General features: G+C 40.5%; 1 protein-coding gene across 1 annotated transcript in view; it reads left to right on the forward strand.

Annotated features, from left to right (window-relative positions):
- LHCGR (luteinizing hormone/choriogonadotropin receptor) overlaps window positions 1–12,168 on the forward strand; it is a 70,845-nt gene that overhangs the window by 16,969 nt on the left and 41,708 nt on the right. Inside the window, exons 2-3 of the mRNA XM_010371752.2 lie at window positions 8,061–8,132; window positions 10,144–10,218. Of these exons, the coding sequence (XP_010370054.1) occupies window positions 8,061–8,132; window positions 10,144–10,218 (147 nt within the window). The remainder of the gene's footprint in view (window positions 1–8,060; window positions 8,133–10,143; window positions 10,219–12,168) is intronic.

Here is a 12,168-nt window from a genome sequence, read left to right on the forward strand (position 1 = left end):
CAGAGAGCAATAAAACTGTGTTTTTAATCAGGAAGCCAAGCGAACATGATTCCAGAAGAAATATAGGAAGCAAATATGCCATCACAAGAAGATTTCTCCCCACACTGTCCCTGTTCTTCTCGGATCCTCTGTTAAATAAGTTTAGGTGTTAAACAATGTCCTTGGTGGGAATGTCTTCGGGAATAGAATCAGAGACCAAAGTTGGATTACTTTCTCTAGGTTATATCATTTCTAAGAGATTATTGAGTGAAAACATTTTTCTGAAATGAAATTTCTGAAATTCCTCTCCATTAGCACCCAGGGAGGAATGGCTGGTAAACTGCTTTGCGGAAGAAATAGAATGTGACATGCTTCCTCTCAGGAGAAGCAAGGCTGCAATGCCTGTCCCTCCACCTTGCTCACCAAGACACTGGATTAAGAATGACATGCTTTGGCCAGTATTGCACAGGGAAAGGATGTCTGGAGTCATTCTGCCTGGTTGTAACCTTGTTCAGTTTACTTAATCTCTTTGTGACCCAAATTCTTCTGCTATGTAAGGGAAATACTCACCTCACACCATTGTTGAGTGAGTAAAATAAGGTCACAAATGGGTGTGTATAACTCACACAGCAGCTTAGAACTGTAGCAAGTCCCTTCTGGGACTGTAAGAAATCTTACTTTCATCTGCCCATCATGGAGGTGTTCTTTCTTAGCAGCTTAAAGCAGTCTCTGCTGCATAGACATGTTAAAAATAAGACAGCATCTCTCACCTTTGTTCTCATATTCCTGATACTCACATACTCACTTCCCACCTGAAATATCCTTGCCCACTCCCTTCCTCTCTGCCAGTCCTTGGGCCAAAACATTAAACCATTGTAGATGCTCAATAAATGTTGGCTGCATGTTCATCCCTGCCTTGCAGTTGTTTTCTCCTGAGTTATCTTAACCTCCAGTTCCTTTAGCATTCACACATCATCCTATACTGGTTTTTCTGAGTGTCACTCTTTTCTCAAATCTTAAGTACAGCATAGCTTTTGTTTCAATTTCAATAATATTTAGATTGTTCCTGTGGGTATAAGTGAATGCCTGAAGGAAATGATCTCATAGATATTTCCCCCAAATGACATGAGATGCCCATGTGAGTTAACCATAGGATCAAAGTTGTCTGTTTGGGATAACATTGAAATAGGCTACCTGGGAAAGATAGTAGAGATCAAGATGGGAGTATGTTCTCAATGAATCTCCTGTTCTCCTGCCTGCATAATTTCCAACTGTATTTTCTTTTTTTTTTTTCCCACTGTTTAGTTAATTCTTTTTATTCTCCCTCATACTAAAAGGCAGTTTGAGGATAAACACTTTTTTTTTTAATTTTTTTTGTTTTTTTAAATTATACTTTAAGTTATAGGGTACATGTGCATAACGTGCAGGTTTGTTACATATGTATACTTATGCCATGTTGGTGTGCTGCACCCATCAACTTGTCAGCACCCATCAATTCATCATTTATATCAGGTATAACTCCCAATGCAATCGCTCCCCCCTCCCCCCATGATAGGCCCCGGTGTGTGATGTTCCCCTTCCCGAGTCCAAGTGATCTCATTGTTCAGTTCCCACCTATGAGTGAGAACATGCGGTGTTTGGTTTTCTCTTCTAGTGATAGTTTGCTAAGAATGATGGTTTCCAGCTGCATCCATGTCCCTACAAAGGACGCAAACTCATCCTTTTTTATGGCTGCATAGTATTCCATGGTGTATATGTGCCACATTTTCTTAATCCAGTCTGTCACAGATGGACATTTGGGTTGATTCCAAGTCTTTGCTATTGTGAATACTACTGCAATAAACATACGTGTGCATGTGTCTTTATAGCAGCATGATTTATAATCCTTTGGGTGTATACCCAGTAGTGGGATGGCTGGGTCATATGGTACATCTAGTTCTAGATCCTATAGAAAATTGCCATACTGTTTTCTATAATGGTTGAACTAGTTTACAATCCCACCAACAGTGTAAAAGTGTTCCTATTTCTCCACATCCTCTCCAACACCTGTTGTTTCCTGACTTCTTAATGATTGCCATTCTAACTGGTGTGAGATGGTATCTCATTGTGGTTTTGATTTGCATTTCTCTGATGGCGAGTGATGATGAGCATTTTTTCATGTGTCTGTTGGCTGTATGAATGTCTTCTTTTGAGAAATGTCTGCTCATATCCTTTGCCCACTTTTTGATGGGGTTGTTTGTTTTTCTTGTATATTTGTTTGAGTTCTTTGTAGATTCTGGATATTAGCCCTTTGTCAGATGAGTAGATTGCAAAAATTTTCTCCCATTCTGTAGGTTGCCTGTTCACTCTGATGGTAGTTTCTTTTGCTGTGCAGAAGCTCCTTAGTTTAATTAGATCCCATTTGTCAATTTTTGCTTTTGCTGCTATTGCTTTTGGTGTTTTAGACATGAAGTCCTTGCCCATGCCCATGTCCTGAATGGTATTACCTAGGTTTTCTTCTAGGGTTTTTATGGTATTAGGTCTAACATTTAAGTCTCTAATCCATCTTGAATTAATCTTCGTATAAGGAGTAAGGAAAGGATCCAGTTTCAGCTTTCTACTTATGGCTAGCCAATTTTCCCAGCACCATTTATTAAAAAGGGAATCCTTTCCCCATTTCTTGTTTCTCTCAGGTTTGTCAAAGATCAGATGGCTGTAGATGTGTGGTATTATTTCTGAGGACTCTGTTCTGTTCCATTGGTCTATATCTCTGTTTTGGTACTAGTACCATGCTGTTTTGGTTACTGTAGCCTTGTAGTATAGTTTGAAGTCAGGTAGCGTGACGCCTCCAGCTTTGTCCTTTTGACTTAGGATTGTCTTGGCAATGCGGGCTCTTTTTTGGTTCCATATGAACTTTAAAGCAGTTTTTTCCAATTCTGTGAAGAAACTCATTGGTAGCTTGATGGGGATGGCATTGAATCTATAAATAACCTTGGGCAGTATGGCCATTTTCATGATATTGATTCTTCCTATCCATGAGCATGGTATGTTCTTCCATTTGTTTGTGTTCTCTTTTATTTCACTGAGCAGTGGTTTGTAGGCTCCTTGAAGAGGTCCTCCTTGAAGAGGTCCTTTACATCCCCTGTAAGTTGGATTCCTAGGTATTTTATTCTCTTTGAAGCAATTATGAATGGAAGTTCATTCAAGATTTGGCTCTCTGTTTGTCTGTCACTGGTGTATAAGAATGTTTGTGATTTTTGCACATTAATTTTGTATCCTGAGACTTTGCTGAAGTTGCTTATCAGCTTAAGGAGATTTTGGGCTGAGACAATGGGGTTTTCTAAATATACAATCATGTCATCTGCAAACAGGGACAATTTGACTTCTTCTTTTCCTAACTGGATACCCTTGATTTCTTTCTCTTGCCTGATTGCCCTAGCCAGAACTTGCAACACTATGTTGAATAGGAGTGGTGAGAGAGGGCATCCCTGTCTTGTGCCAGTTTTCAAAGGGAATTTTTCCAGTTTTTGCCCATTCAGTATGATATTAGCTGTGGGTTTGTCATAAATAGCTCTTATTATTTTGAGGTACGTTCCATCAATACCGAATTTATTGAGCGTTTTTAGGATGAAGGGCTGTTGAATTTTGTCAAAAGCCTTTTCTGCATCTATTGAGATAATCATGTGGTTTTTGTCTTTGGTTCTGTTTATATGCTGGATTACGTTTATTGATTTGCGAATGTTGAACCAGCCTTGCATCCCAGGGATGAAGCCCACTTGATCATGGTGGATAAGCTTTTTGATGTGCTGCTGAATCCGGTTTGCCAGTATTTTATTGAGGATTTTTGCATCGATGTTCATCAGGGATATTGGTCTAAAATTCTCTTTTTTTGTTGTGTCTCTGCCAGGCTTTGATATCAGGATGATGTTGGCCTCATAAAATGAGTTAGGGAGGATTCCCTCTTTTTCTATTGATTGGAATAGTTTCAGAAGGAATGGTACCAGCTCCTCCCTGTACCTCTGGTAGAATTCAGCTGTGAATCCATCTGGTCTTGGACTTTTTTTGGTGGGTAGGCTATTAATTGTTGCCTCAATTTCAGAGCCTGCTATTGGTCTATTCAGGGATTCAACTTCTTCCTGGTTTAGTCTTGGGAGAGTGTAAGTGTCCAGGAAATTATCCATTTCTTCTAGATTTTCTAGTTGATTTGCGTAGAGGCGTTTATAGTATTCTCTGATGGTAGTTTGTATTTCTGTGGGGTCGGTGGTGATATCCCCTTTATCATTTTTTATTGCATCTATTTGATTCCTCTCTCTTTTCTTCTTTATTAGTCTTGCTAGCGGTCTGTCAATTTTGTTGATCTTTTCAAAAAACCAACTCCTGGATTCATTGATATTTTGGAGGGTTTTTTGTGTCTCAATCTCCTTCAGTTCTGCTCTGATCTTAGTTATTTCTTGCCTTCTGCTAGCTTTTGAATGTGTTTGCTCTTGCCTCTCTAGTTCTTTTAATTGTGATGTTAGAGTGTCCATTTTAGATCTTTCCTGCTTTCTCTTGTGGGCATTTAGTGCTATAAATTTCCCTCTACACACTGCTTTAAATGTGTCCCAGAGATTCTGGTATGTTGTATCTTTGTTCTCATTGATTTCAAAGAACATCTTTATTTCTGCCTTCATTTCGTTATGTACCCAGTAGTCATTCAGGAGCAGGTTGCTCAGTTTCCATGTAGTTGAGTGGTTTTGATTGAGTTTCTTAGTCCTGAGTTCTAGTTTGCACTGTGGTCTGAGAGACAGTTTTTTATAATTTCTATTCTTTTACATTTGCTGAGGAGGGCTTAACTTCCAATTATGTGGTCAATTTTGGAATAAGTGCGATGTGGTGCTGAGAAGAATGTATATTCTGTTGATTTGGGGTGGAGAGTTCTATAGATGTCTATTAGGTCTGCTTGGTGCAGAGATGAGTTCAATTCCTGGATATCCTTGTTAACTTTCTGTCTCGTTGATCTGTCTAATGTTGACAGTGGAGTGTTTAAGTCTCCCATTATTATTGTATGGGAGTCTAAGTCTCTTTCTAAGTTTCTAAGGACTTGCTTTATGAATCTGGGTGCTCCTGTATTGGGTGCATATATATTTAGGATAGTTAGCTCTTCCTGTTGAATTGATCCCTTTACCATTATGTAATGGCCTTCTTTGTCTCTTTTGATCTTTGATGGTTTAAAGTTTGTTTTATCAGAGACTAGGATTGCAACCCCTGCTTTTTTTTTGTTCTCCATTTGCTTGGTAGATCTTCCTCCATCCCTTTATTTTGAGCCTATGTATGTCTCTGCATGTGAGATGGGTCTCCTGAATACAGCAGACTGATGGGTCTTGACTCTTTATCCAGTTTGCCAGTCTGTGTCTTTTAATTGGAGCATTTAGTCCATTAACATTTAAGGTTAATATTGTTATGTGTGAACTTGATCCTGCCATTATGATATTAACTGGTTATTTTGCTTGTTAGTTGATGCAGTTTCTTCCTAGCCTCAATGGTCTTTACATTTTGGCATGTTTTTGCAATGGCTGGTACCGGTTGTTCCTTTCCATGTTTAGGGCTTCCTTCAGGGTCTCTTGTAAGGCAGGCCTGTAGTGACAAAATCTCTAAGCATTTGCTTATCTGTAAAGGATTTTATTTCTCCTTCACTGATGAAACTTAGTTTGGCTGGATATGAAATTCTGGGTTGAAAATTCTTTTCTTTAAGGATGTTGAATATTGGCCCCCACTCTCTTCTGGCTTGTAGAGTTTCTGTCGAGAGATCTGCTGTTAGTCTGATGGGCTTCCCTTTGTGGGTAACCCGACCTTTCTCTCTGGCTGCCCTTAAGATTCTTTCCTTCATTTCAACTTTGGTGAATCTGGCAATTATGTGTGTTGGAGTTGCTCTTCTCGAGAAGTATCTTTGTGGCGTTCTCTGTATTTCCTGAATTTGAATGTTGGCCTGCCCTACTAGGTTGGGGAAGTTCTCCTGGATGATATCCTGAAGAGTGTTTTCCAACTTGGTTCCATTTTCCCCCTCACTTTCAGGCACCCCAATCAGACGTAGATTTGGTCTTTTTACATAATCCCATACTTCTTGCAGGCTTTGTTCATTTCTTTTTCTTCTTTTTTCTTTTGGTTTCTCTTCTCGCTTCATTTCATTCATTTGATCCTCAATCACTGATACTCTTTCTTCCAGTTGATCGAGTCAGTTACTGAAGCTTGTGCATTTGTCACGTATTTCTCGTGTCATGGTTTTCATCTCTGTCATTTCGTTTATGACCTTCTCTGCATTAATTAGTCTTAGTCTAGCTGTCAATTCTTCCACTCTTTTTTCAAGATTTTTAGTTTCTTTGCGCTGGGTATGTAATTCCTCCTTTAGCTCTGAGAAGTTTGATGGACTGAAGCCTTCTTCTCTCATCTCGTCAAAGTCATTCTCTGACCAGCTTTGATCCGTTGCTGGCGATGGGCTGCGCTCCTTTGCAGGGGGAGATGCGCTCTTATTTTTTGAATTTCCAGCTTTTCTGCCCTGCTTCTTCCCCATCTTTGTGGTTTTATCTGCCTCTGGTCTTTGATGATGGTGACGTACTGATGGGGTTTTGGTATGGGTGTCCTTCCTGTTTGATAGTTTTCCTTCTCACAGTCAGGACCCTCAGCTGTAGGTCTGTTGGAGATTGCTTGAGGTCCACTCCAGACCCTGTTTGCCTGGGTATCAGCAGCAGAGGTTGCAGAAGATAGAATATTGCTGAACAGCGAGTGTACCTGTCTGATTCTTACTTTGGAAGCTTCCTCTCAGGGGTGTACTCCACCCTGTGAGGTGTGGGGTGTCAGACTGCCCCTAGTGGGGGATGTCTCCCAGTTAGGCTACTCAGGGGTCAGGGACCCACTTGAGCAGGCAGTCTCTCCCTTCTCAGATCTCAACCTCAGTGTTGGGAGATCCACTGCTCTCTTCAAAGCTGTCAGACAGAGTCGTTTGCGTCTGCAGAGGTTCCTGCTGCTTTTGTTGTTGTTGTTGTTAACTGTGCCCTGTCCCCAGAGGTGGAGTCTACAGAGACAGGCAGGTTTCCTTGAGCTGCTGTGAGCTCCACCCAGTTGGAGCTTCCCAGCGGCTTTGTTTACCTACTTCAGCCTCAGCAATGGTGGGCGCCCCTCCCCCAGCCTCACTGCTGCCTTGCGGTTAGATCGCAGACTGCTGTGTTAGCAATGAGGGAGGCTCCGTGGGCGTGGGACCCTCCCGGCCAGGTGTGGGATATATTCTCCTGGTGTGCCCATTTGCTTAAAGCGCAGTATTGGGGTGGGAGTCACCCTATTTTCCAGGTGTTGTGTGTCTCAGTTCCCCTGGCTAGGAAAAGGGATTCCCTTCCCCCTTGCGCTTCCCAGGTGAGGCGATGCCTCGCCCTGCTTCAGCTCTCGCTGGTCAGGCTGCAGCAGCTGACCAGCACCGATTGTCCGGCACTCCCTAGTGAGATGACCCCAGTATCTCAGTTGAAAATGCAGAAATCACCGGTCTTTTGTGTCGCTCGCGCTGGGAGTTGGAGACTGGAGCTGTTCCTATTCGGCCATCTTGCTCCGCCCCCCTCCAATTGTATTTTCATCATTCATTTCTCCACTCTGCTCAACATAGTTGTTGTCCATTTTCCCAACCAAGTCTATGGGATCGCTCTACAACTGTTTAACTATATATTTGGTGCCAAGCCCTGTTCTTTACATGGATTATCCAGATTAATCATTACAATGATCCTGTGAAGCAGGAATTATTAGTGCAATTTTACAGACAAAGAAACTGAGCTGGAGGGCTTAAATAATATGCTAAGAATCACACAGCCAGGTAGTGGGACAGCAAAAATTTGAGTCCAGGTGGGTCTGATCTCAACATTCATGATCTTAACCACAAAATTATACACTCTTTGATAAAAACCAAGAATAGTCATGGCACATGTCTTCACCGATTTAAGTTAGAATCCTGAGCCTGAATCTAGTTCTCAGGAACTCTGAAGTCTCTGTCTCTCATACACATACACATACACATTTTATTCATGAACTTAAAAGGCAACCTATCATAAATCTTAAACTCTTGGATTTCCTTTTTTCTTTTCTAGATCACTTGCCTACCTCCCTGTCAAAGTGATCCCATCTCAAGCTTTCAGAGGACTTAATGAGGTCGTAAAAATGTAAGTCAGTTACTGCATATCAAAAGACATTCGTAATTGGAATAATGAATTTTTTCTAAGAGAAAACACATTTGAAAGGGGATAATTTTTCTAGGAAAGAAATTGTGTTTAGGATACTCGCATATTTTTACCTTTGTAATACAAATAATAACTAGAGACCTTTGGAGAAAAGGTATGATTTTTAAGAGTCATTAAAATCCAGATAATTAACCTTGCTTCAAAGAACTGAATGCATTTTGTAAGTAATGATATATCTTTTAAGGAGAAAAAAAGATAGATTCCAATCATAAAAATTCTCCTTCTGCTGCAGCAGCTATTCCCTTGTGTCACATTTTTAGATAACACCCACATAGGAAAAAAAAAATGTGTTGGAAGTTTATTGTGCATCAGAAGATAATCTTTGTATCTAAAATATAAGTATATAACAAAAACACAGTATTTATAACTATATTGATGAAAGGCATTTATCAAAAGTGTAAAGTACTCGGATAATGCAGTATGATCTCATGTTTGTCAGACGTAACTTCGATCACTTGTCCGTGAGTTTCAGCTTCCAGGACCAAAGTTCCCATACTTGGAGAGAGAATGTTCTCAAGGGCCCAGTATTCCAGCGTCTTTCTTAATATTAGCCTGAGTCAAAGGACTTCATGGCCATTGAGTTCCCACAGTGCATCTCTAATCTTAACAATCCACTGGACTTTGGAAGCAGATTTGCCTCTCTAAAGAAGATGCTACAGCATCGATCTTAGCTACTTTGGGAACCTCTATAGCCCTTTAGGGTGTTAGTAAGCAATTAGAATATTTAAAATAATGCCTCAAGAATTACTGCATATTATAGGAAATTCACTGCCGGTTACAGACTTGTCAGTTTACTTGAGCCTAACCCACGCTCTTCTGCTCTCAAGTTGGAATGTTGAGTTTTGATAACCTTTAATGCATTAAGACCTCCTACTGAGAAAAGCAGCTACAGTTAAATAAGCAAACCAATAGGTGGGAATAAGATGAATCAGCCCAAGAACAATCCATTCCTGTGTTGTTCAGAAAAGACATTAGCTGCCTTAGGCTCTGCTTTTCTGTGGGCTAATGTTCTCATCAGTCTGAAGTCTTCAGTGAGCCTTAACCTTAGAAATAAGCAAATGTACAGTTTGTGAATTTGAGACTTTTTTTTTCAGCTGGCAGGAAATGGTAGCTTATGTTGGGATTTTAGGGTAACACTGACATTACCTACATGCTTGCGAATCATATATGACAAAACTGGTTCCTTTATTTTTGTGTTGTTTCCAAAAAATTCAATTATTCATTACTCCATTCACTTATTCATTCATTCATTTGTACTCTTAATTCTGTGCCAAGCAACATAAAGCCACCAGGGATTCAGAAGTGAATAGAATATACTCCTTGTCCTCAATTTGCTCACAAGTGAGAAAAACAGTCAAGGAAGTAGATAATTAGAATTCAGGATGGATACCATGTGCAGGAGTTGACCACCTTGCAATAGCCTCAGCACGAGATTTTGGGAAACCAAGGGTTAAGAGTTATGAAACAATTCAACCCATATTAAAGCCTCACTAGAGTGACAGAATTGGGACCCAGAGATCCATATCCTAGTCTTGAACCTTAATATAAATACTATTTGACTCTCCTCTCAGGGCCTTAATTTCCAGAGCTGTAAAACAAGGGAATCTGACTAGATTTTCTCAACGGGCCTATGCAGTTCTAATAATCTGTGACTCTGAGCCAGAGATAAATAAGAGAAAAACCTGTCACATAAACAGGGGTTACTAAAACTTGCATTTCAACTGCACCTGGGTTGTAGGTGCCCATCAGTGCTTCTAAATCATACAGTGTTAGCACTGTATGATTCGGGGACAACTTGCACATCCTTGTTCTTTTCAGGGGGACATAGTGGAGTCCCCAGTTGTTGGGTCACACACACACATCTCATTATCATGCAGATACAGTCATTTCTTTCATGTTTCTTTCTCTTTTTTCCCCCCTCTCTCTTCCCTAGTGAAATCTCTCAGATTGATTCCCTGGAAAGGATAGAAGCTAATGCCTTTGACAACCTCCTCAATTTGTCTGAAATGTAAGCATCAGCTAATAGACAGTTTACTGCTGTACACTATTACCCTCGCTGGCTGGAGCCCACTTGGTATTTGTATTCAAGCATCCACTGCTAGGAATCCAAGAGGAAAAGACTACAGCAATTACTAGGTCTGGGCAGGCAATAATTTTTCTCACGGCAGTGGCCTGTAGGTTGCTATGGTGACAACTGCTTCTCCCTGGGAGCTGTATAAATTCTGAAACATCACAACACAAAGATAGAAATTAAAATTGACATTGTGAAGTCCTGCCAAGTAGCTCTCACCTATGGAGGGTATGGAGTACTTGGGATAGTGGGAAAATGTGGAAAAGAGCTTAGAGATCATAAATTGGTTTTTGGCACATTCACTCATTCAGTAAATGTTTCTTGAATACCTACAGTGTAAAAGCTCTCTAATAGGCATGTGTGTGTTGGGTTTGTTGGGTTTTGCTGTTGTTATTGTGATGTTTTGGAATTAACTCTTAGAAACAACACTTGCCAAAGTATCATTTGCCCAAAATATCACAAAAAGGATAGGAAACGACTGGTTCAATTCAGTTTTCAAGTGATGAATCTGTGGCCTAAAGAGGTTAGCTTACTTGCCTGACATCACACAGCAAGGTAGCTCCAGAGCTGGAATTAGAAATCAATTCATGTGACTTCTAAACCAGGCCCCCTACTGCTGCTTTGTGTGGTCCAAACCTGAGCTTCCAGAAGAGCACTCAAACTTCACCTACTTTGGAGTTTCAAAAGTAAGGGAAGGGGTAAAGTATTAGCATCAAACATTTTTTGAGCTCTTGTGCTTGGCGTTTCTTCTATGTTGTGTCATTGAATCCTCACAGCTACCATGCAGAGTGGGGGTAATTATCTCTTTTGTCCAGGGGAAGTAATGGAGGCTTGGAAAGGCACAGCAACTTGACCAATGTGACACTTTAGACCAGGGGTATCTAATCTTTTGGCTTCCCTGGGCCACAGTGGAAAAAGAATTGTCTTGGGCCACACATAAAATACACTTACACTAACGATAGCTGATGAGTTTTTTAAAAACTCATAATGTTTTAAGAAAGTTTACAAACTTCTGGGTCACATTCAAAGTCATCCTGGGCCACATGTGGCACGCAGGCTGTGAGTTCAACAAGCTTGCTTTAGACCATGGCAGGACTGGGATTCAATCCCAGACTGTCTTACTTCAAAGCTCCTGCATTTTCCATTATACCACAAGGTCCCCCTATAAATGATCCAATGAATAATTACCTAAAGAGAATAATTAATAGGTAAGTACATGAGCAACTACCGTGTGTCCAATACAGGGCCAAATGCTATTGGAATACAGAGGAGATAAAATATAAATGTCCACCACGAGATGACAGTGTAGCCAGGGAAGTAAGACTACTCACCAGTTACAGAGAAATCCAAAATAATGAGTAAGTGCAAAAGACATAGTCTGGACTTAGCTGAGAAGCAGAATCACACGTGGGGCTCATTACAATTGCAGAATGACAGTCCTATCTCAGACCTGGAAAGCTGCAGTTTTAACAGACTTCCCAGGTAATGCTAAAACACAGCTTATATTGAGAACCACCAGGGCAGCTAATGATAAATAAAGCTTCCCGTGATGCAAAGCCACATTCATCAACAGAAAGAAACATAAAGCACTCTCAGGGAAAGTTTACAGATTCCCAAAGAAGGCCCTAAGACTAGCATGCTAGCTCCATGAAGGCTCTTTTTGCTTTGTTCACAGCTGTATTCCTAGCACATAGAACAATGCTTGCCACATGTAGGTGCCCAATAAATGTTTGTTGAACGAATGACTGGGCTAAGGTCAGGCCCCAAAATTCTTTTATTAAATTTCTTTTATTTATTTATTTATTTATTTATTTATTTATTTATTTATTTATTTTAGTTACAGGGGTCTCACTCTGTTGCCCAGATTGGCCTCAAATTCCTGGGCTC

The sequence above is a fragment of the Rhinopithecus roxellana genome, chromosome 17 (assembly GCF_007565055.1).
Source record: "Rhinopithecus roxellana isolate Shanxi Qingling chromosome 17, ASM756505v1, whole genome shotgun sequence".
In the NCBI taxonomy this organism is placed as follows: Eukaryota; Metazoa; Chordata; class Mammalia; order Primates; family Cercopithecidae; genus Rhinopithecus; species Rhinopithecus roxellana.